Source organism: Notamacropus eugenii, chromosome 2 (assembly GCF_028372415.1).
Source record: "Notamacropus eugenii isolate mMacEug1 chromosome 2, mMacEug1.pri_v2, whole genome shotgun sequence".
Lineage (NCBI taxonomy): Eukaryota > Metazoa > Chordata > Mammalia > Diprotodontia > Macropodidae > Notamacropus > Notamacropus eugenii.
Window position 1 is genome coordinate 331,352,860 of NC_092873.1, and position 26,460 is coordinate 331,379,319.

At 37.0% G+C, this 26,460-nt stretch overlaps 2 protein-coding genes across 6 annotated transcripts in view; one reads left to right on the forward strand and one right to left on the reverse strand.

Moving 5' to 3' along the window:
- Positions 1-26,460, forward strand: part of ARSG (arylsulfatase G) — a 188,534-nt gene that overhangs the window by 11,794 nt on the left and 150,280 nt on the right. The window lies entirely within an intron of this gene.
- SLC16A6 (solute carrier family 16 member 6) overlaps positions 1-26,460 on the reverse strand; it is a 36,172-nt gene that overhangs the window by 3,996 nt on the left and 5,716 nt on the right. For both annotated transcript variants that reach the window (XM_072645494.1, XM_072645493.1), the window contains exons 2-5: positions 18,747-18,982; positions 5,191-5,334; positions 4,536-4,664; positions 112-924 (exon numbers count right to left, since the gene is read on the reverse strand). In XM_072645494.1, the coding sequence (XP_072501595.1) occupies positions 112-924; positions 4,536-4,664; positions 5,191-5,334; positions 18,747-18,975 (1,315 nt within the window). In that variant the 5' untranslated portion in view covers positions 18,976-18,982. The remainder of the gene's footprint in view (positions 1-111; positions 925-4,535; positions 4,665-5,190; positions 5,335-18,746; positions 18,983-26,460) is intronic.

Consider the following 26,460-nt stretch of genomic DNA (forward strand, 5'->3'; position numbering starts at 1 on the left):
TTTTCCAACTCCAAAAACCAAAGGTTGTGATCTAGTAAGGAACATAATGCAGAATCCACAGAGTAGCTAATGACAGCACATTTTAGAGAGCAAGATATACAGTTAAATTACCTGAAAGGGGTGGTCCGGCAAGTCCTGATATACTCTGAGCGAAGACATAGACTCCAGCTGCAGAAGACATCTTCTCAATTCCCGCTACGTCATCTTCCGCTAGCAGAGGAAGATGAGTACCTGCTACTGTTCCAAGCACGAACCCAAAAAATGAGCTGCACGTTATAAGACCCCAAAATTCAGAAGCAAAAGGGAAGGCACATAAAGATACAGTCAACAAAATGACACAGATAAGCTCAATATAGATCTTACGGATGGGTTTTCTATCAAGGACAAAACCAGCACTGATTCTTCCAAAAATCTCTGCTATTGCCATTGCAGATAACGTAAAAGCTGAACGATCCTTGTCAACACCCAGACTGATGCTCAGAGGAATGATGTACAAAGGGGGAGCAAAGAATCCAAGGGTAGCAAACAGGCCAAAAAGTACATAACAAATAAAACTCTTTTCTTTCAAAATAGAAAAGTCCAATAATGAAGCTTTTTCACTTGGTTTGGTATCAATGGATTTTACCAGGATTCCTATGTCAGTTTTTGGCTCAGGTTCTGCATTGGCATGACTAGGCACGTTTTTAGGTGAGGTAGTTAATTCTACTCCAGAGTCAATGGAGTCTATTGAGGTGTGTGTCTTCTCATTTTCAAGCATATACTGTACTTCTTTCCGATTTTCAATTGAGGGTACTTTTGGTATTCCAGGTGATCTGATTATAATTGGTCGAAGCAGGGATCCACAGATGATAATGTTTAATTGTAGTACACCAACAGCGAAGAGACTGTATCTCCAGCCAATTTTCTCTTTCAAAGCTGTGATGGCTTGAATATTTGGGAGAAAAGAAATAACAGAAGTCAAACTGCAAGTCATGTCATCATCTTGATGTCATGGTCCTCTTTGAGAATGAAGGACAAAAACGCAACCTCAGTAAGAGTCAGACAGAGTGTTATGTGGTTCCCCTGTAAAAACTCATGTCATCTCTTGAGCTGCTCTAAGAGAAACCTGGTTTCCTACAATAATTTTACTCTACCCTTATCAGACTTTATTTGGAGTACTCTACTTCTGAGTGCCGCAGTTTAGGAAATGATATTGATAAGCTGAAGAAACTTCTTTAATGTTTGAAAGAATGGAGAATTGTTAAGGTGGGAAGGACCTAGGAAAGCCCTGGAACCCATGCTATATGAGGACTGGTTAAAGGAACTTGGAGGTGTTTAACATAAAAAGGAACCAGATGGACACATGATAGCTGTTTCCAAACATGTTAAGGAATGGAACTGATTCTGATGGTTCCAGAGAGCAAAACCAGAAGGAACAGGTGGAAGTTCAAAAGAAGCCAATTTAGATTTTAAATCAAGGAAAACTTCCAAATATTTAGAGCTGTCCCAAAGAGGTGGTGAACTCCCCATCATGTGAGGTTCTCTTCAGAGGCTAGATGACTGCTTGTGGAGTATCTTATTGTGGGGAGTTCTTTCAGCTATGGATCCAACTAGACTTGAAAATGCTACGATTCTGTGTTTACTTCTGGATGCCACAGTAAGAACACTGACAAACTACCAGCAGAAGGGATTTAATACTATGTTGGATGAGCGGTAAAAAGGAATGCACTGTAATTTAAAAGATATACATGATACATGTTTACTGCATTTGTTGAGTCATAGATTTAGATCTGAAAGTGACTGTAGACATCATCTAATCCAGCTTCCAAATTTTACAGTCACAGAAACAAGACCAGAGAGGTTAGATAACCTGCCTAAGGTCACAAACATAAGCAGCAGACCTGGGATCTGAACTTAGTTTTGCTCATTCCAAATCCAATGCTCTACACTGTCATTTAATGAAAGAATATCTATGACAGCTGTCTTCAAATATATAAAAAACTGCCACATGGGTGAGTGATTAAATTTAGGCTCTGCAGTTCTGCAGGACAGAGCTGGAACAAAAGAGTTAAAGCTGAAGAGTTAGATTCTGCCTCAGCATACTTTAACAATTAAAACTATGAATTTCTCATTCCTTTACATGTATTCCTGAATGGGGTAAGAGATTAGACTAGATTATGACCTATAAAGTCTCTTTCAATTCCAATATTCTAGGTAATAAATTAGGAAAAACACTCACCCAACCAACCAATCAAACAAAAAATTCTAAAAATTCAGATTCTGAAAATTAGCATGGTTGTTACAAAGATTTAAATTATATAATGATCACAGATTTAGAATCTATGTTCGTATGAAATATGTTACAAGTAACTTTATTTGGGACATTCATCTCTAAAAATAAGACAATGCTTGGAACTTAACTTTAGACACAAAAACCTTTTACTTTAGCATACCTCATGACCCAGAGACTGTTGGAAAAGAATCAACACACACACACGTACAGACACTTTTTTGGAGGTGGTGTCATAGTGGAAACCATGTTGCATCTGAAGTCAGACCGGGATTTACATTCTGTTCTGTTAATTATTAGCTGTCAGATCTTGAGAAAATCAACTTTGCCTCTTTAGGTCTGTTTCTATTCTTTTTTGGGGGGGAAGCCAATCACGGTTAAGTGACTTGTCCAGGGTCACAAAACTAATAAGTGTGTGAGGCTGGATTTGAACTCAGGCCCTACTGACTCCAGGGATGGTGCTCTATCCACTGTGCCATCCACCTGCTACTAGATCTCAGTTTCCTATTTAAAAAAGTATACATTGGACTTCATGATTTCTAGGTTCCTTTTCAGCTTTAAAACTATTGTCCTGTTATCTATCCATTTAAAAAAAAAAAATCAAAGCAGCCCAGGATCTTCTCTCTCCTTGCCACTGATTTGAATTCTAGGCTGTTACTAGTAGAGGCACCTAGAAGATGAAATGATAAATGTTTGAGGGAGTATTACCGAATACGGTAAATTGTTGCTTGTTGTTCTACTAGTTGCAATTTTCTATTAGCTGGTCTGTCCAGACAAATAAGACATTATGACTGATGTTCAAAATAATAACCCTGAAGAGATGGTGCAATATTTCAAAATCATGAAATAAATATTAAATTATGTTCAAATAGTTTCAGTTGTTTGTGCTTTGCTGTACTAGGATTCTTTCTGAGTACAGCACATATCATAATTCACTATTAACTAGTATGATGCCTCAGCAGATCTGATTCCTCAGTGCTGAGAAAGTAGAGAAAAATGCTGCATTTGGAGACAGGGAATCTAGGTTCAAATTCTGGTCTTCTAATTTATTTCCTGCATGACTGTGGGCCAAGTTGCTTTCTCTCTCTGGGTTTGTTTTAAAAAGAAGGGGAATGGATTAGATAACTTCTAAGATTCCTTCCAGTTCTAAATCCTTTGATCTAGGAACCTAATAAATTTTGCTGTGTTATTGTTTTTGAATTACATGCTGCTTTGCCCATGCCTTTTTCCCCTTTACTAGTATATATAATGAAAAACTAAGGCATCTTTTACCATTGAGTAGTTCAAAGTCTTTTAGGAACAACTGAAACAAGTACTGAGCTAATTCTGCAGATTTCTTTTTTAATGGAGTTGAGGGAAAAAAAAAAAAACCTCTTGCATCAAGACAATGGCAGGGCCAAGAATTCTGTATCTCTCAAGTGAACTCTTTGTTGGATCTCACCATATAATCGTCTTGCAGTCAACTCTGGATTATCCGAGTTAATGATATAGAAAAATGGTATAGAATCCAAAATCATTCCTATTTTCTACCCAATATTTTACCTGGAGATTAGCTTGGGATGATATTAAAATAGCATGCATTACCTGAATGGAAAATGACTAATGTCCACGGAAGGCATCCCAAACAAGTGGTTTGGGAGAATGAGTGTCACACACACAGAGAGACAGAGAGACAGACAGAGAAAGAGAGAACAAGAACTTATACTGTGTTGCAGCAAGAGGAAGGAAGGAAAGGAGAGGAACCAAGCATTTCCTCAGCATCTTTTTTATGTGAGGCACTGTACTAAGTAATTTACAATTTGATCCTCAAGCAACCCTGGTTGTTTGGCACTATACCTAGGTACAGTTACAGCTGAGAAAGTGAGGTAACCATGTGAGACATAAAGGAGTAGTAGCCAGGGAATTTTAATGTGAAGAGGCAAAGGGATTGTAGGTGGGGGAGAAAGTAGTGTTTATTAAATGCCCATTACTTGCCATGCATCATGCTAAGTGCTTTATAAATATGATCTCATTATTTCAATAGAACCTCTAAACAGTCTTGGAAGGTAGATACTATTGTCCTCGTCTTATGACTAAGGAAACAGGCTGAGTGGTTAAGTGACTTGTGCAGGGTCAGGCACCTCAGTAAGTGTCTGAGGTCAAATTTGAACTCAGATCTTTCTGACTCCAGGTTCAGTGCTCTATCTACTGTGCCACCCTAACAGGTGGGCAAGGGCAGAGAAGGGCTTTTATTATTTCTCTTTTCAGTTGTAAAATATTCACTTACCTGGTGCACTAGTAAATACTGCAAAACATTCTCCTGTGGAAGCAACTGCAGTCACCAGGGAACGTCTTTTCTCAAAATATAGTGACAGAATGGTGACAGTAGGGAGAAAGCTAAGGCAGAATCCCAAACCTGTGAACAAATGTTAGAAAGTATCATGATAACCAAGAAGAAAGAAAACCCTGATATTAAAGTTCTTTTAAAGAGAGATCTTTCTTTTCAAAGAAGAAAAATAAGATTATCAGCTTTTCTAACCAAGTAATTCATTCTGGACCAGGAGATCATGAAGGACAGCACCTCATGAAGGTGTTATTGGATGTGGTAGATGTGAGGCAGATAATGGGAGTGGTGTTTATGTCATTGCCCACAGATACAAATGTTTTTCCTCCCAAAGTAATTGTCCTATTGTCCTTTGGAAAACAAATGAGTTTTTCAAAAGGATTAATTTTAATCAGCTAAGGAAAAGGGTCCTCTGAAAAGTTTTTCAAAATTAGGTAGAACGTTTAATATATATCATACCGTAGAATCTCACTTCAAAAGTAAAAAAAAAAAATGTTACCCAGTTACCCAATTTAGAAGAATTTTTAAGTGAATTCTCCTCTCTCCTCCAACCCCACAGAAACTTAAATAGCTGGAACATTTCAAATCCAACACTTACCAGAGATTACTCCAATAGCGATGTACATATGAACAACAGTTTGCGCAAAGGATGCCACAATCATCCCCGCACTGACAAGCAGTCCCCCTACAATCACCACTGGACGATGGCCAAAACGATTGGTCAATATTGTGGACAGAGGAGCTACATTGAAAGAATATAGTTATAAATTAGTCTTATAGGTTTGAATGCTAACTTAAGTTGTCTTAAGTCTTAAATGTGTACATAAAAAGGGCAAATGAGTTCTATAAAATGTTCACTTAAGAAAGCTCATGGGATAATTTTATTATTTGTTCATGTCAAAAAGATGAAAACAGGCACACATGTTTTGGATTCATATCTAATCTGAGAAGGGAAGAATTTTCCTAACACTTTTTTTTCTGAAACTCACTAGGTTTTGATGTATGAATGAATAGATTGTTATCTGGGGTGGTGGGCCTACCAACATTCTAGTGATTTTTCTTTTCCAGCTTTCTAATACCCTCTCTTCTATCTTGCCTTATTTTTACTGATCTATTCTGCCTTTTGTTATTGTTCTACTTTTATCCCTCTACCATGTAGTTTTGCTTTCAAATATTAATCACTGTTCGGTGCAATCAGTACAAAAATCCCTCAGAAATATACTTGAATTTGGGGGGAGGGATTTTATTGATGATTAGCCTTGGTTCATACCATAAGATTATAAACTTTTTCAGAAAATGAAAGTTGGAAAGAACTTCAGAGACCATTTAGCCCAGGAGTTCTTAACCTGGGATCTACATACTTTTAAAAAAAAGTTTTTTGACAACTGTTTATGTCATATAATTGAGTTCCTTTGTAATCTCATGTATTTTATTTTATGTATTTTAAAACTATTATTCTGAGAAGGGGTCTATTGGTTTTACCAGACTGCCAGAAAGGTCCAATTACACAAAAGAGGTTAAGAATTCCTGATGTAGTCTAGTGCATGCTTAAGTGAGAATACCTTCTACAGAAACAGTAGTTACCGGGGACTTCAGTTATCTAGACATGATAAAACTCTTGGCAAAATCAGAGCAGCTAATCATTTCCTGATTTACCTAAATGATAATTTAAAGGTAAAGGGATCAAACAAGGGAGAATTCTATTCTGAATCTGATTTTCATTCAAGGAGGAAACAGCTATTGAGATGGAAAAGATAGGGGATAGGAGACAGAACAAGATTTAATTAGTTTATTTTAGAATGTGATAAAGTAGAGGAAATTTTGTAATGGTTATATGCTAGTGCCTCTTCCCCACCCCCACCCCCCAAATTATGCTGTACAGATTTTGTATTTATATGTAGATGCTGGCTCCTCTGATCAAATTTAAACTTCTTGAGGTCAATGGAAATTATTTCAAAGGGTTTGGGGAATGGACAGGTAGGATCTCAGAAAAGAGGAAGTAAGTTCAGGAAGGATGGGCAACTCTCAAGAATGAAATTTTAAAGGTATAAGATGTGATGCAATTCTCATGTGGAAGCAAAAGGGTAGTGGATTAAAGAGATCAAAGTGTATGCAGAAGGTAGTCAACCAACTAATTTTTCTTGTTAGTAGTAGTATTTACTATTCAGAATGCTTTCACATATATTTCCTTTTACTTGTTTTTAAAGAAACTTTATTTTAGCACTCACCTTTCCAGACTCCAATACAATTGTCCCTCATAACAAAGAAAAATGTAAGTTTCAGGTTTTGAAAAGCCTTACACAGAAGATAGAAGCAAAGGCAGGTAGAGGAAGATGAATATACAAGCCTGTAAGAATAGTGTCATACGTAAGAGATCTCAGAATGAGCTGAGTCTGGTCAAGGAAAGCTAAGGGGAACAAAAGAGAGAGATTATGTTTAGGGTAAATGGGACAATAACTATCTAAATACAGAGGGAAGGCAGAACTGTTTATCTCTTTCTTTATATTTGCATTTTCTGCCAATAAGAAAAATCTTTGGAATGGAAAAGGTAGAAGAAAAATGACCAACAGAGAGTGAATACCCAAGAAAATTAAGGAAGGAGTTAAGACAGTACTTAGCTGCCCCAATGAGTTCAGGTACCAAATGAATTGGTAGGTATGTCTGTGGAGTCAGTCACAGTTATTTTGAAAGAACTTGGGGAGTGGGAAATATCACAGGATTGCAGAAGGATGTATGTGCCAATTTTCTAAAAAGGGAAAAAAATAAACTGCAAACTACAGTGCCTTACTCCTGGCACAATTCTATAACGCATTTTTAAAAGGGTGGTTAGTAAACATCTAGAGAAGGAAGTTATAACAGGGAATATGTGTAGTTTCATCAAAGCAGGTCATGCCAACTGAGCTAACCCTTTTGATAGCTAACACAAGATCACAGAGAGTATTTTAAAAGCTCTTTATGGGCTGGAACATACTGGGCTGAATCAAATAGGAAAAAACAATTACTAGGGGAAAATGTGAAATCTTAACATTTTGATTTTAAGAAAGCAACTCTATAGTGAAAACTGGTAAATTGGGGGGAAAGTGCTGTATAGTTTGACTAGGTTTTAACAAAGCATTTGATCATTTCTCTTCGTTATAGAATTTTTCCTCTTTGCCACTATCACTCAGCAAAATTCCAGCTTTATCTCCATTTCACTCTAACCAGCTACATCACTCTATTCAAATCCTTGAGACAATTATCTACCACCTCCAGTGTCATTCTCCTTCCATTCTCAAGGTAATTAATACCTGTCTCACCATCTTTCACTCCATCCCAACCTATGCCGTTATATTAAGGCACATGGCATACATGTTAAAGTTCCCTAAAGGGGCCATGGCATACATGTTAAAGTTTCCTAAAACACCCTGGCATACCGGTCCAGACAAGCCCAACATCCAAACAAGTGACTAATGTAGCCCACAACACTCCTGAATGCACCTGAATCAGGCTAAAATGTTGTTGGGAAATATATAACAAAACAAACAAAAATACAAAAAAACATAGATAATGTTAATATGGGATTTTCTAAATCAATATGAGGCTCACAGAGATTCTTCCATATGATTCGGTGGCTCCCATTTTCTATTTGAGTTTGACACCACTGTACTAGATAACAATGAAAACCCCAAAAGCTGAGTTAGAACATTAGGCTGAATCTAGTAAAATGAAATACAGTAGTAATGAAGGAAATGTATTACACTGGGTTAAAAAAAAATAACTTCATGGCTTCAGACCTGCACAACTTGTGATCAGTCAAAGAATTGTGGGCAAAAATGTAAAAAAAAAATGTAGAGAAAAACATTCTTTGTATGTAGGAGACATCGTTTAGCATGTAGCAAGGAGGCCAAGGGCCATAAGCAGCTCAAGGGTCTTAAGCAGCTTGTGGGCTGCAAGTTGTGCAGGCCTGGGCTAGATGAACTGTTAGTCATCTTAAAAAAGTGCTGGTGCTTTATCAAACTGAAAGCAGGTCAGTCAATGATATGTGTGATCTGGGAGTCAAGAAGCCCATGTGACCTCAGGTTGCATGAAGAGATACACAGTATCTAAAAATAAGGAGGTGAAAGCCCCACTATACTCTGTCCTAGTCAGATGTCATCTGAAGTATTATCATGTCTAGTTCTGGACACCACATTTTACAAAAGAAACTGATAAGCCAGGAAGTGTCCAGAAAAGGGACTATCTACTTGTTGAGGATCTTGGGGGTGGGGGTTCCTTTTCAAGTATAGTTTAGACTACTTGGCTACTGAGGTCTCAACTCTGAAAATTCCATGATTTTCCACAAGTAGTCTTCCCTCCTCTGCTTGAAGACCTCCAGTAAGGTGGAACCTGCTGCAAAGAAGTAGCCCATTCCACAATGGGATAGCTATAATTGTTAGATAGTTGTTCCTTCCAACAAGTCAGTTTTCTTCTCTGTATCTTCTTCCCAATGCTTCTAGTTCTACCATCTGGAGCCAAGTAAAGCAAATCTAATCCCTTCTCATGGTAGCCTTCCATAAACCTGCAAATTGCTATCATGTTCTCTCTTCTCTAAGAAAAACATTTCTAAGATTTTTCACTTGACCCTGATGGTGGTATCTTCACTGCCCCTCTCACTTTTTGGTCACCTTCTACATTAATGCTATCCACCTTTTCAGTGTCTTTCCCAAAATCTGGTTTCCAAAACTGAATGCTATGTTGGTGTGATCTGACCTCATTCCAGACACTATATCTCTCTTAAGGTAGCCTAAGATAGCATCGTTTTTGACTTTTCACTCTACTGACTCACATTGAGCCAGTCCACTACAAGCCTAAGGTTTTTATTATAGAAACTCTTAGGGCAGCTAGGTGATAGAGTGAATAGAGCACCGGTTCTAGAGTTAGGTGGACCTGAGTTCAAATTTGACCCCAAGACACCTGATACTTACTGGCTGTGTAACCTTGGGCAAGTCACTTAACCCCAATTGCCTTGCCTTCTCCCCCTCCAAAAAACAAAATAAAACAAAAAACTCCTGTCTAGCTATGCTTCTCCCATCCTATATCTGTAACATTTTTTTAACCTAGATATAGAATTTTATATTTGCCTCTATTAGGTTTCTTTTTTTTAAATAGGGGATCACATGATCAGAAACTGATACAACTGTTTTTAGTAAACTTCAACATCCCCCTTCCTCTCAGGAATTGTGCAGCAGATATAGAATAACTAAAATTGGATCTACAAGATAGAAACATCATAACGGATAGTTTAAAAGCTTGTGAAATAAGTATCAAGTATTTAACACACCTATTCCATGTAGCAGATAAAGAATAACTTAAACTGGATCTACAATAGAAACACCGTAACAGACAGTTTAAAAAAAAACCTCCTAAATAATAACATTAACACACCTATTCCATGACCCCCTCTCAACCTACCTGATCTCCGAGAACATGAAGCAGTGAGCACAAGCAATCTTACAGGCTTGTGCTGCTGTCAGGCTTCCTGTCTAGCCCCTCTCCACAGCAGTGACAATCCTGATCCCTCCTCACCCCACAAGAGGGCCACTGATTCTTCCAAGTTACTTAAAGGAAAAGGGGAAAACTTGGATGAAGAGGAGGAAAAAATCTAAACAACAGTCATGGTATAGAGGGGAAAGAGCTCAGATCCAAGAGAAAAGGAACTGGAAATTCAGTGACAGATAGCTCTTCCCAAGAGTTTAGTTTGGGCAGGAACCTTTCTGTGTAACCAAACCCCACAATGGGAGCAGACCAAAGAAAACTAAGACGGGGGGTTCTGGGTGACTATGGAAGCAGGAGGGGGTCAAAGACTGTGTTGGAAAATCAGAGACAAGAGACTGAGAATCCAAGGAGGAGGCTGAAAGAATATAAGCCCAAGAAAAAGAAGCCTAAATAGAAATGTAGCTCACAATCATATAAACCAAACAGAAAGACAAAAGGAAGAATGGGTAAAGAACTTGGAGAGGCCAGAAAGGAGAGCAAACCAAAGTTCCTTAATCAAAAAGAGAATTCTAGGATTAATCCTAAAATCACACAATAACCCCAAGAAATTCCAGAATAATTTAAAAGAGAAAACAACTGTTAAAAGAAAATATTAGAAGGACAATTAGGCAATTAGGACAGAGGTCTTAATGAAGAATTTTATTCCGTTCAGTCCATCATTTTAAACTATAGAAATATTTTTAGGTTCTGATTTTTTGGATTTTGGAGGGAAGGAACTGTGTCTCATTATACTTCAATGAAGCACCCTTAACATGGTAGGTACTTGATAAATGTTGGTTTCTTTTTTTAATCAAGCCGTAGAGACAGAATGAAAATCCAGTCAAAACTAAGTCAACTGACACAATGCAACAAAAGCTTTCTTATCATGCTAAAGATTTTCTGTGATCAAAACGAATCTAGTTTTGTTCCTTTTGTCATTTTGGCTTTCTTTCACAATTTATTTATATATATTTATTAAAATTAATATTTCAAAAAAAATCAATATGTAGGGTCAAATTCCAAATATTTTTCCCTCAGGCCTTCCTGTTGTTTGAGTCCTTATGAAAATAGATGAAAATAGATGATCTTTCATTTATCTTCACCAATAGATGGGAATTATAGGTAAAGATATTAAAAGATAATAGATAAACCAAAAATTCATTTGTCTTTATACTATATTATTCTTCCCCTCCTCCCCCAGTATTTACCTTTCTAATTATGTTTCACTTAGGTTGACATTAACAGCTTGTTAAAAGTACAACTAATTGGGGCAAAGGATGGTGGGCAGTGCAGCAAAGAATCTCAGAAAAATACTTGGTGTAAGGGGAAACAGAGCAGAGGTCAAATTTGACTTCATAAACAGAATTTAGTAAGATTTCAACCAATATCTAATATGACTTGTATGCAAGGTGTCACCTTAATCTAGAGGCAATACGATACTTGGAAAAGAAGTTCATTTTCTGCTGGTGTTAAAAAAAAATAACATAGAAGTTTCTTGTTGACAACGCCGTTGTCCTTAGTGACAGAAGAGATTAAATTCAAGCCCATTTATTCTGAAACCTGAGTACAGCACATATTAATTAGCTTTCTGAGAAAATTAACCCTTCACAACTTGAAAATATTATTTTCACTGTAATCTTAATTATAGTTGGATATGGTCTTACATCAGATAAAAATCTTTTTTTATTTTTCAGATAAGGAAATTGAGACCTCAAAGAGATGACATAACTTGTCCCCTAGAAATCACATAATAGTTCTAGATCTTCTAAATCAATGTTAAGACTAATATGAAAAAAGGTAATATTTTATAGGGTGGGGAAGAAACATATAACACACACCCTAAGAGGTTGTATAGGTTTAAGATACAAGTAGATTCATAGGCTCATAGGATTTAGAGGCGGAAGGTAATATAATTCATCTTCATTTTACAGATTAGGAAACTGAGATTTAGAAGGGTGAAGTGATTTACCCAAAGTCACAGAGCTAGTAAGTAGTAGATCTAAGATCAGAAATCACAGCCTCTGATTTTAAAACCAGTGGTTTGTTTCAGGACAACAGACTGTTTCACTGCGGAGAATAGTCAGTCCACTGATCCAACCCAGTGAGGCATTTCTATTTAATAAGCTTCCTTGAGACAGTAACAAAATAAGGCCTCTAGTATGATGTGTAGTTCTTGTGTGGTGAAATTTCTGGCAGACAAGGCAAGAATTGTTTGGAATTGATCAGCAAGACAGTGGAGAGTTCATTTATACTGCTTTTCTAACCCCACAACTTCAAAAGAGTAATCCTCACAACAGTGACCCAATCTGAACCCTCTTCCACCATCCTATAATAAGCAGAAGACACTGATTTTGGGATACTCAAGAGAAAGGAAATACGAAAGGTGGTGAAGAGGAGGAAGAGCAAGGTGGAGCCAATTGACAGAGGAGTCCTAAGGGGTTTCTTATCTAAGATAAAAACAACCAGAAATCTAGCTGGGGTCTATCTTTCTTCTCAGTGTTTACTCTGGACAGAAAGCCAACTGGGTCCCTAACAAACAGAGGCTGAATGTGCTATGTTGGGCATCAGTGCATTTGTGGAATGGAAGCTGAAGAGTAAGGATGGTAACTACAGAGAAGCTACTAAAAACAAGAGAAAGACAGAGAACATGTAAGCCTAGTTCCTAAGCAGATAAAACATCAGGCTGACTCATAAAGACAAAAGGAAAAATACATAAAAGTTCAAGAAAGGTCATAATGTATTGAATAAGTATTATATACTATGAAAGAAAATGAACCAAAATCCCCAGTGAAAAAGAGAATTCTGAGGATAACCCATAGATCATGTATGAAACAACAGCAAGAAACTCCGGAATGATTCAAAAGAGAAATAAATAAGACTTTTAAAAGATACTATTTTGGAAATTAGGGCATAATCAGTTCTCAATGAAGAATCAGAGAAGACAATAGGATAAGGAGTTCTGAATACAAGATGAAGAATCTTTCTAAAGAAATAGAGGCACTGAAAAATAAAGTGACAGATTTTAAAATTCAGAAATACAGAAATGGAAGAAAACTTGGCAGAAGAGGAATAAAAGATAATAATGTTGAAAAAACATATATTCTATATAAGCCAAACTGATTGATCTTGAATTCAGGACATAAAGAAGTAACTTAAGGATCACAGGTGTTTTTGAAGAATATGAGAAATTTAAAATCCTGAATATCACACTACAGGAAATAATACAGGAAGATTCCCAGAACTCTTGAATACAGACAACAACATCCAAAGAAAATAAAACCCAATGATCTAAATATAAGAAACACATCTGAAAATAGACACATACAGAATGAAAATCAGAGGCTGAACAATATGTTCTCTCTCTCTTTCTCTTCTCATACACACCAGGCAATTCCAAAAAAAGATGTGCATCTCTGCTTTCAGACACCAAAAATTAAAATTCAGAATGTCAACAGAGGAAAGTAGGGAAAACTACAACTTGCTTAATGGTTCCATGGACAATGACGCAACATCAGTTTTAAACATGTATTCACCAAATGACATAGCATCTAAGTTCACAAAGAAAAAGTTAACCAAAGATAACAGATTATAAGGTAATAATTGTAAGAAGATTTTAATTATTTTCTCCCAGAGTTGTATAAATTTAATGCAAAGATAAACAGAAAGGAAAATATAGAACTGAACAAAGTTAGCTGGAAAGGCATGATGTCTTCTGAATGGGGATTAATATGCTCACAATACTACATGGTACTTTTACAAAAATAGATCACATACTGGGACACAAAAAAATAATAAATTTTAAAAGGCAGAAATATTAAGTACATGCTTTTCTGAACCAAGAATATAATGAAAAAATAAATTCTTAAATGGAGAGTTAATATTGCCATTCTGAATGGGTCAATTAAAGAACAAATCATAACAATGATTAACACCCATATGCAAGAAAAATGATGACACAACACACCAACATTCTAGGGTTGCAGATAAAGCAGTCCTCAGAGGAAAAATAATATCTCTGAAAATATACACTAAACAAAATATACTGATAAACTGATTTATGTCTTTAAAAAAAATTAAAAGTATTAAAAGTATCAACAAACCAGATAAAATGGAAGATAAAGAGTCAATAGAAATAATACTGAGTTCTTTGAAAAAATTCACAAAACTGATAAATTTAGCTTATCTGTTAGTTCAAAAGAGGAAAACAAAATTCCCAATATAAAAAAGGATGAATTCTCCACAAATGGGAAACAAAAATTATCATTAGAACGTTCTATACAGTTATTTACTGACAAAATCAAACATTTAAAGAAAAATCTCAATATATCTAAAATTCAGCATTTTAATGCTAGATAATAATGAAAACATGCTTTGACACTAGGGAAACAACATAATCAAAAAACTGTGAAACAATCCAAATCTCATGATTTTATCAATATATACTGTTATCCCAGTAAATAGAGGAGCAAAACAAGAGTGCCTCCATTTTTCTTTCTACTATCTGACATAGTTCTAAAAATGTTAGCAATAGAAATAATACAGAAAGAAATTAAAAGCATAATCATTGAAAAGGAAAAGCCAAAATTATCCTTACTTGCAGATGATAGGGATTTTTTTTTTACAGAAAACCCTAGAAAATCAGCAAAGACGTTAACAGAAGCTATAATAGTTTCAGGGAAAGTAGCAGGTGCAAAATACATCCGTATTTGTCAGTTATTCTATACAGCAATAACAAAAGCCAGGAAGGAATAGCAGAGAAATCCTATTTCAAAACAACTACAAAAATGTAGAAAATATCTAAGGTTCATTCTAAAACATGTTCTACTTATGTGTGTACGTATTATATATATAATAGACATAGTTATGCGTGTGTATATATATATAGTGTATATATGTGTGTGTATATGTGTATATATATATGTGTGTGTCCTTATGTATATACATGTTTGAAATGTTTCAGGAAGACAGATATACTGCAGGTAGAACTGTGAATTTGTTCAACCATTTGGGAAAACAATTGGAAATTATGCAAAAACATATCCATGCCTCTGACCCAGAGGTCTCTGGGCTGGGTGTATGCCCCAAGGAGGCCAAAGATTGAAAGATCTTGTGTAAAAATATTCACAATAGCAATTCTAAAATCTTATTTTTATTTATACCCTTTATTTTTATATATCTTCATTTTAAATTATATCTTTCTCCCTTTTTCTACCTAACAAGCTATCCAGACAAAACTCAAAACATTTCAGCAAAAAAAAGCATTTTCAGCAAAACCTACCATTTCAATTTGTGATATTTCTACCTTCATAGTCTCCCATATCTTCAATGAATTTTCTAAACTCTTTTGTAGACCCAACCTTGCCCATTATAATTACACAGTATTCAATTTTGCTTTATTCTTTGCATTTATGTTGTAGTTACTGTGTATATTAGTTTCCTGGTTCTGCATTAATTCAGTTCATAACTATCTTCCCATGTTTCTCTCAATTATTCATTCTCATCTGTTCTTAGAGCACAGTAATATTCCATTACATTTATGTACCACAGTTTGTTCAGGCATGCCCCAGTCGATGGGCATTCACTTTTTTTCCAGTTCATAACCAATGCCCCCCCCCCAAATGCTATGAATATTTTATTGCATATGGGACCTTTTTTTTCTGCCTCTGTGGTATACTTGCATAGTAGAAGAATGTTGTAATTGGTTTCAGGAAAACCTGAACTAGGAAGACGCCTCACATAATACCTGTGAGATTCTGGGCAAGTCACTTAACTTATCTGTGCCTCAGTTTCCTCATCAGTAAAGTGAGGTTGTTGGACTTGAGGGCCTCTGAGATCTCTTCTAATTCTAAATCTGTAATCCTATCAACCTAAGTGGGAATTCTGAGTCAGAGGATAGATATTTTACTCAGCTTTTAAGCACAATTCCAAACTGTTTTCTAGAATGGTTGAAATAATTCAAAGCTCTACCATTAGTGGAGTATGTCAGTATGCCTCTTCTACAGCCCTTCCAACATGAACTATTTCCATATTGTCATCACTGCTTTTTTTCTAGCTGTAAGGTAAAATCTTAGAGATGTTTTGATTTTTATTTCTGTCATTATTAAAGATTTATAGCAGTATTTCATGTTTATTAATATTGAGCAATTTTTCATGTGAGAGCTCTTTGTTCATGTCTTTTGACCACTCATCCATATGGGAATCATAGTAATCCTTTTTATGATAGCAAACAAATGGAAAAAAAGTAGTCTATTGACTAAGGAACAGCTAAACAAATGTTGGTATATCAATATGATGGAATATTACTTCATCATAAGACCTGGCAAACATGAGGACCTCATGGGAAGATGGGTATGAACTGTAGAGTGAAGGAAACAGAACTGGAAAAACAATAAGCACAATTACAAAAACGTAAATGAAAATAATAAAAAGAAGCTGAACACTGTGTAATTAAAATGATGAAGATTGGCCCTACAAAGAGAAGAACATCTGTGCTTCCTTTCACTGAAGAGGTGGGACACTATGGTTGTGGAATGTTGCATATACTACTGTCAGACATGGCAGATGTATTGGTTCTATGAAAAAAATTTTAAATATCTTTGTTACAAAGGAAGACTTGCTGGGTAGGGGAGCAGTGAATTTGGAAATAAATGTGATGTAAAAAGCAAATGGAATAAATTAAAAAATCTACTATGTCTGATAATGAGCGCAACATTCCACAACCACAGTCCCCTACCTCCTTCAACGAAAAGAGGTGTACTCGGAATAGAAAGAGTACGACAGAAAGGGAGATAAAGGAATTGATCTCAGATGAAAAGGCATTAAGAAGAGATTTTGATCTACACTGGTAGAAGAACCTTTCAGTCTGGTGTAAGGGGTGGGTGGGAAGGAAAATATCCTGGTGAGATCATAGATCCACGGAAGCATCAAAGGCTGGTTATCATTAAAAGCTTGGGATCTACTAATTCATTCATTCAAAGAATATTTTTTTAAGTGCCTACTGTGTGCCAGACACTGTACACACAAAGACAAACAAAGCAGTCTCTGTCCTCGGGGCATCTGACTTCCATTGGAGAAAAACAATACTTAGACAAAAAATGAAAAGCAAAATACATACAAAGCTAATACAAGATAATTTCTGGTTGATGAGGAATCAGGATAATATTCCTATAGGAGGTGGGGACTTGAACTGAATTTTGAAGGAAACCAAAGATTCCACGAGATGGGGGAGATGAGGAAGTACATTCCAGGCATCAATACAGGGTTGAGAGTTAGTATGTCTTATATGGAGAAGACTGAAGTAGAGCATCTTATATTATTCTATAACGTAGGATGTAGGTACATCACACAATCTTGAGTACAAATGACTGTCACTTCAGTCTCAAAGCCAGGAATCCTATATTACTGAACTTTATATATTTATCCAACTATTCATCTTTGAATCTCTCTTCTCCGAGGAAAAATATTTTTATGACACACTTGGGTGGATGTTAAAACCATAGTCAAACCATATCTAGAGTGCTGTGTCTAGTTCTGGGCAATGTTTTAGGAGGGACACTGGTAATCAGTGAACAATAAGTTAGAATGTGTCCGAGGAAAATGACCATGTTACAAGTTTGAAAACTACTTCCTTTGAGGACTGGATAAAAACTGGATGAATTAATCCTGGAAAGGAAAAGCCTAAAAGTACTGTTAGGCCATGATTAGCATTATACTTGAAGGATTGTCATGTGGAAGAGGGAGAAATAGGCAAAAAAAGGATCAATGAGTAGAAGTTAAAGGAATACAGATTTTTAATCCAAGGAGGGGAAATAAGAGGGGAAAAACTTATTAAATAGAACTGTCTAAAATTCAGGTGGACTACCCTGGGAAAACTAGCTCTAAAGTAAAGATCTGAGGGTGCATGTCAGGCATGTTGTAGCTGCTATTCATTCTTTGGGTAGGAGTTGAACTAGATGACCTCTCTGGTCCCTTCTGATTCTGAGTCTATGATTCTAGCCTGCCAAAGAGCAAATTAACTGGATGCTACTAGTTTTAGACTAGCATAACTAGACAAAACTCAAAAAACTGTTGAACTGATGAAGGGGCCACCCTGACAATCTAGATTCTATGACTTTATTTCTGGTTCCATACCTTATTTTGTTTGGAATACCCTTTGTTAAATGTCTGCTTCTTAAAATCCTATTCATCCTTTAAGACCTTGCTCAAATTCTACCTACCTCCTCCAAGAAGTCTCTCCTCCCTCCAATGGAAATGAGTATTCCATCATTCCAAACAACATTATACAGAGCTTTAGATCTAATGAACTTATGTTTTATTCAGTATTACAGCTGTTATTTGCGTATATGTTACACTGAACTCTCAATAACAGATTGAAAGTGCCCTAACAATAGAAATTGTTTTTTTAAGTTGTTTTATTTCTCACAGACCTTTGTATCTAGTAGGCACTTAATAAATGTCTATTGGACTGGGCTACTGAATTAACTCTTGCTCTAATTTCTTCAGCTGGAAAAAGTATATGATAATACCAACTTTACGGCATAACTGAAGTTATAATAGGCAGCTTTGCCCTTTTATGACATGAGGTCCAATCACATAAAGTATCTAAATATGTCAATTAAAAAACTAACTTGTTTAAGCATAGATAAGGCAAGATGTACTAACCTGTAAATGTTAGCACAAACACGCATATTGATATTATCCATGAGATTCTGCTGTTGGTTTCCTTAAAACTGTCCCTTATATCATTAAAGAAGACGCCAAATGATTTGATAACACCATATGTAAGTGCTTCTACCACAAAAAATGCACAAGCCACTACCCAGCCCCATCCTCCATCAGGCACTTGAGAATAAACATTTGCACTGGAACAAAATTTTCTTGTCTGCGTCATTCTTAATCTGAAATAAAAAAGAAATATAAATATATTCTTAACATAGATGGTCATGAGGCAGGCTTAAGCATTCTGATGTCTCTATAACAACAAATATGATCACTTGAATTTTTTTTAATGTTGCTGTGAAGTTAAGACATATGAAACTAAAATAGAGTCAAATTATGTGTCTTATGGATAGATAGCTATAGTCTGGTAACTGGTCTTTGAAATATTCTAGAAAAATATTAGTCAATTAGAACTAGCTCTAATAGCTGGCACTTATACTACTTGAAGATTTGCAAAGCATTTTATATGCTATCTTATTTGATCTTTACAACCATCTAGGGAAGCAGGTCCAATTATCATGCCCATTTTATAGATGAAGTTGAGGCAGAAATTGAGTGCCTTGCCCAAGGTCACAGTTTGTAAGGCAGAATTTAAATTAAAGTTTTGCTGAATCCAAGTCCAGCATTTACTATGCCACCTCAGCTTTCCTAAAATTAGTACTTCAGCTTAGTACCTCTTGATTAAAAGGAGTTCCTGGAACTGGGATTGAAGGGAGGGATATCAGCTATTAAGTGTACATTATTACTTGGAATGGTTTAGCCATTTTAAAGTTCTTAGAAATGATGTAGGAGTTTGCAGCTACAAAAAAGTCACAAGTAGCCAAAACAAATAAAACTTTGGCTTTGAAGCTTTGCAGTCCTACCTAATTATATCTTAATCTTGGTGCCCGCCCACAGGTTGTCTTAATTCACTTTGGCTGGTGTTTATTAAGGGCTAACTCTATGCCAGGCAATAAGTTAGGTGCTAGAAACACCAAGGCAAAAAAAGAAAGAAAGAAAGAAAGAAAAAAGTCAAATAGTCTCTTCCCTCAAGGACCTTAAATTCTATTGTCAATTCCGTGTGTGTGTGTGTGTGTGTGTGTGTGTGTGTGTGTGTTCGTTTTTCCTTCGTTGCCGAAGAGGACTATGCCATCAGAGAAATGATGACATGACTTGTATTTGACTTTGTTTTTGAGTAAGGGAGGGCTGTGCAGGTCACCAGCCTCACTTCTCCGCCAGAGTCATCTGAATCCAGTGACCAGATATTTATCCGGATGACTGGAGAAGACCCAGGATGAGGCAATTGGGGTTAAGTGACTTGCCCAAGGTCACACAGCTAGGGAGTGTCAACTGTTTGAGGTGAGATTTGAACTCAGGTTCTCCTGACTCCTGCACTGGTGCTCTATCCACTGCATCACCTAGTTGCCCTTAATTCTATTGTCAATTCACTTCATAACCAAAGCTGCTGGTGATTTTTCAGGACAAGACATCTCTAAGAAGTATTTATTAATCACTTATTATGTGCCAGGTACTATGCTAAGTGCAGGTGATAATAATGATAATAATAATAGCTAACATTTATATAGTATTTACTATGTACCAGGCACTGTGCTAAATGCTTTACAATTATTCTCTGTCCTCAGGTTGCTCACATTCTAATGGGAAGGACAACATGTAAATAACTGCATAATAAAAGATATATACAGAGAAGATGGAGTATAATCTTAGAGGGAAGGCACTGAGGAAAGAACTAGGGAAAGTCCTGCTGAAGGTGGGATTAATCAACCAAATAAATTTATTAAGCACCTGCTACGTGCCAGGCATTGTGCTGAGCTACGGGAATACAAAGCAGGCAAAAGACAGCCCCTGACTTGAAGAAACTCACAATATAATGAAGGGGTGGAGAGACAACATGCAAACAAATATATACAAACAAGCTATACACAGAATAACTAGGGAATAATTAATGGAGGGAAAAGAGTAGAATTAAGAGGGGTTTCGGAAAGACTTCCTACAAAATATAGGATTTTAGGTGAGACTTAAAGGAGGCCAGGAAAGGTAACAGACAGAGTTGAGGAGTGAGAGCATTCCAGGCATGGAGGACAGCAAGAGAAAATGCCTGGAACCAAGAGGAAGTGTTTTTGTTTCAGGAACAGTAAGGAGGCCAGTGTCACTGGAGCAAAGAGTACATGCCCAGGAGTAAGTTATAAGATCACTGGAAAGGTAAAAGGAAGCTAGGTTATAAAGGGCTCTTTATCAGAGGAGTCTGTATTTGATCCTGGAGGCAACAGGCAAACATTGGAGTTGAGTCAAGAAAGTGACAGAGTTGGACCCGAGCTTTAGGAAAATCACTTGAGTGGCTGGAGAATGAAATAAAGTAGGGAAAGGGCTGAGGCTGGCAGATCTACCAGCACTCTGTTGCAGCAGTTCAGGTGTAAAGTGAAGTGTAGCAGAGTGGTAGCGTGTCAGAAGAGAGAATGGAGGTGGGGTTGGGTGGGGTGGGGTGGGGTGAGGGGGCTGGATATTTGAAAGATGTTGTAAAGGTGAAATAGGGCAGTAGTGAGCAGTCAAGGATGACTCCTAAGTTGTGAGCCTGAAGGACTGAGAGCATGGTGTTGCCCTATTACTGTGAGAAGATAGCTAAGGGAGGGTTTAGTGGGAAAAGATAATAAGTTCTATTTTAGACATGCTTAATTTAAGATGTCTCCTGGACATTCAGTTAAGAGACTTCTGAAGATGGGAGACTGTAAATCAGCAGCAAGATAGGGGGCAGGATGGGTAGATTTGAGAATTATCAGCATAGAGATGGTAATTAAATCCACGGGAGTTGATGAGATCACCAAGTGAAGTAGTGTAGAGGGAGAAAAAGAGATTCAGAACAGAAACCAAAGGTCCAGTATGGTTAGAGGGCATGATCTGGATGAGAATCCAGCAAAGTAGATTCAGAAGGAACACTCAGATAGATAAGAGGAGAACTGGGAGAGAGTAGTTTCCCAAAAACCTGGAGAGAAGATGATTACCAAGGAAGGGAGTATTGAAGGCTGCAAAGAGGTTAAGGGGAATGAGGATTAAGAAAAGGCCATTGGATTTGGCACCTAAGAATGGCTGGTTACTTTGGAGAGAGTAGTTTTTAGTGGAATGATAAGGTCTGAAGCCAGATTGTAAGGGGTTAAGAAGAGACTGAGAGGAAAGAGGAGGCACCTATTGTACACTGTCATTTTGAATTTAGATGTAAAGGGAAGAAGAGATAATAGAACTACAGTGGGGATGACAGGATGACATGAAAGTTTTTTCAGGCTGGGGAAAACATGGTTGTGTTTGTAGACAGCAGGGAATGAGCCAGCACACAGGGAAAGTTTGAAAATTTGTGATAGAATGGGGATGACAGAAGAGATAATCTGTTGGAGGAGATGGTACGATATTGGATTGCTTAAGCAGGTAGAGAGGTTAGCCTTGGTAAGGAGTTAAGGCCACTTCATGTGAGAAAGGGTGAAAGGGGATAGTAGAGGCAGAAAGTATCTAAATGTGATAGAGATGGGGAAGCTCATGGTGAATGGCCTCAAATTTTTCTGTAAAATATGAGACAAGTTTCTCAGGGGCTGGGGGAGCCATGGGTGGCTTGAGGAGGGGTGAAAAGGACTAGAAGAGTTACTGGGGAGAGTGGGATAATGAGTTGATGTGAGGGCTCAGCTGAGGTTGTGTAACAAAATTTGTGGTGGACCCAGTCAGAACAGTTAATATGCTTTTGAACTCAGCCTTGAAAGAACCTAGAGAAGGAGCTAAGAGGCAGAGGTGAGGGAGAACAGTTTAGGAATGTACCCTTTCCCCCTCAAAGCACTATCCCAAACTTTCAGAAAAGAGGTAAACTTTACCACTTTTCATTTTTAATCTTTGTATCTCCAGAGCTTGGCACAATGCTAGGCAAATAGCAGGTGCTTAAAAATACTTGACTGTTTAATTACCAAAGGAAGATAGGCCACTTTCTGATTCTCAGATTCTCAGACTAGATTACTTTACCATACATGTGTGAAAAGGGACAAATATTATCCTTCCTAATGGCTCCCTCATTCCTACAACTGTATCTAAGTTCCAAAGCATCTAAAAAAAAAAACCTGTTAAAACTCACTTTCTATAGTATCAAATTAAAAAAGAAACACTTGGTGGAATAAAATAGAGCACAAAAATGCTCATGCTCTTTGTGGTAGAGATACTTTTTTTTAACATGCGTTTGCATTCAGAGTATAGATTGAACAGAGACAGAAAAGGGATTTTATTGACTTTTCCTTAAAATGCAGAAGTTTGAGATGAAACTTCAGCAGCTCTCTAGAGAAAGACTTTACAACTTCTTTCAACTGTCCTTCACAGATAAGTTTATCTTTATGCCTGGAGTGTGCAAAATCAAATTCCTTGAAATCCTGAGAAAAAAAACACAGGCAATCTCCATAGGATCATAGATTTAGAACTGGAAAGGATTTTAAAGATCATCTAGTCTAAGAGTTCTTAACCATGTTTTGTGTTGTGGATGTCTTTGACAGCCTGGTGACATAGGGCTACCTTCTCACAATCTTCTTTAGAATCTTGTCTCATAACAAAACAAAACTGAGATATTCACTAAGACCTGTGTCTTCTCCACTCTTCCTGAAAGAATATCACTAAGGCGCCTACCAAAAGAAGTGGTCCTTCTCTTTGCCACAGGAGACTCCTCTACAAGTGATTGATCTCATTCAATCTTGTATCCTCCAACAGATTGTACCCTCTGTTGTGACTCGACTTATTCATGATTCTCAGATCACTGTCTTCTTCCCTACTGCCTTCAAACATGTCCATGTCTCCCCTCCTCAAAAAAAAAAAAACACCAAAAACCAAACTACCCTCATTTGTCTGCAGTATCTATTATTCTTTACCTCTCCTACTTTTTGTGGCTAAACTCCTTGAGGCCACCTACAATAGGCAACTCTACTTCCTTTCCCTTTCATCTTAACTTCTTGCAATGACTTTCAGGCTTCTGACCTCACCTTTCAACTGAAGTTGCTCTTATCAAAGTTACTATTAACCTCTTAATTGCCAAACCTGATCCTCAGTCTGCTTGACCCCATACACTTTCCATTATCCTCTTCTCCTAAACTCCTCCTCCAGGTTTTTGTTATACTTCTCTCTTTGGATTTTCTTATACCTTGCTCTGAGTGTTCCCTCTCAGTCTCCTTTGGGAACAGAGCTCAAAATTATTTGTATCTCTCAGTGTGTTTACAAAAGACATTTGTAAACACTAGGTATTCAATGAAAATATCTAGACAATTAGAGTGATAAAGGAAAACCCCCCCACAAATCTACAAGTTTTCACTAAGCACCTACTAATGTTTGAGGCAATATAAAGCTCTGGGGATACACAAACAAAAAGGCAACAGTCTCTTACCTCAAGAAGCTTACATTGTACCCCTTTCCTAATGACAAATCATACTTTGAACAGTAGATACATATTTTACATATTTTCTGCATTTCTTAGCTTTTCAGTCCCCAGGTTCAGTTCCAGCCCAAGCCTTGCTATTAATAATAAAAAGATACTTTGCTATTGTGCTTCAGTTTACAAGAACTTTTCCTCACAACAAAGGTACATCATCATTCTATTTTGCTGGCGAGGAAAGGAAGTGAAACAAGTTTGGAGCTTGAGCCCAGGGTATTTTTTTGTTTTTGTTTTTACTTGAAATCTAGTCATCTTTCCACTTATCCATCATGCCTCCTAACTCAATGGGTGACCCTGGGCAAGTCAAGTCAACTCCCTGAGCCTGTGTTCTCATTTACAAAATGAAGGGCTTGGACCTTGCTCCACCTGGACAGTTTCCAGTTTGATCAGGGATCCAATATGACTGGCTGTAACACTCAGGAGTTATTAGACCTGGGGGAAGAGAATACCTGAACTCCCAAAGACAATTTCCAACTAACTCCCCAAACTTTCTCAGTTGGTTAGTTTTACTTAAATTGGAGGAATTAAAACTTCAAGTCATACCCTAATCTCCCTCCCCCATTAATTAGCATAACAATGCCTATGGAGTCAAAGTTGAAAAGTGGTTCTCCTCAAAAAAATTTCTCCTTAATGAATGAGTGCAGTTAATTACCCTGAACAATCAAAAGTTCTTCCTGAAAAGCTCACCAACACATATACCCTAGGCAGTATAAAAGGGGACCAAAAAGTGTGTGGTCTTTGTTTTCTGAACAGTGATCTCATTAGGGTACAAGTTAAAACCCATTAAACTCCAAGATCACTGCTGCTAACTTTCCAAACACAACCTTACGAAAGTAGGTAAATGGTTTGGCCCTTAAGATCAAAGAGATTTCAGTACCAGTTGTCAGCCAACTATTTAACAAATAGTTTCTCCCACAGTTGATGGGTCACCTGGAATTATAGAACTGTAACTTGCATTAGAGAACAACTTAAAATAGGGAAGTATCCTATAGCAACTTGCAGTATAATGGGTAGTTAGACCGTAAGGTACACTAGACGTACAGTCAGGAGAGAACTGGGTTTGAACTCCACCTCTGATACTCACTAGCTGGGTAACCATATAGTTCTTTCATCTTTCTAAACCTTAGTTTCTTCATCTGAAATTAAGGACAGTGCCACCTATAATTCATAGGATTACTGTGAGGATCACGTAGTGATTTAAATCATTTTGTGAAATCAATATGTTCAAGACAGCTCATTATCTTTTCTCCCACCTTCACCCCCCAACCCTTCCCTCTTCCTAACATCCATATTACTATCAAAGACAAAGTCATCCTCACAGGCTTACAACCCAGGTGTCATCCTCCACTCCTCACTCTCACTCCCTATATCCAAGCAGTTCTCAATTCCTATCATTTCTACCTAATCACCTCTCCTCTGACAATGCCACCACTCTGGTTGAGGCCTTGCTGCCTCATTCCAGGCCTTCTGCAATAAGCCTGCTGGTTTAGGTTCTTGCCTCAAGTCTCTTCCCCACTACAATCGGTTTTTCATTCAGCTATCAAATTAGTCTTCCTAAAGCACAAGTCTGATCATAAACCTCCCCCTCTCCCTCAGTCAACTCTAGTGGTTCTCTATTGCTTCTAAGATCAAATATAAAATCCTGTTTTCCTTTTTAAAGACCTTCATAACTCGGTTCCTTCTGCCACTTTATTCCCCTTCCCCCTACATCCAGCTCCTTGAAAGCAGAGATTGGTTTTGCCTTTCTTTGTATTCCCAGAGTTTAGAATAGAACCTGACATGTAATAGTTGCTTAATAAATGCTAGTTAACATAGCACTGTATTATTATTGTAATCAAGATAAATGTACATAATGTTACTACAAAAATAGTTAAGATTCTGAAGGAAGAGCTTATCTCTTTAAACTGAAATCATGACTGTGTGAAGTACAGGGTCCTTTACATTCAATTCAAGTATGTTTAAAGTAGGAATACTAATTGGCCCTTCTCATAGAGATGATTCTCCTACATTCAAATCATTAGGACACAAATTTTTGTTCCAGAAATTTCTGCGCTTTAAGATTCAGAGGTTATACTTGCTGATTAGAGGTATAGATATAATCTGTAGTCATGAAAGGGACCCTTTTTGTGACATTGATCTTATTCAGGGAACAAACCCTCTACTTTGATTTCATGTGGAAATAATTTGCCTTCTGGTTCCTTCATCTGTAAAGTGAGG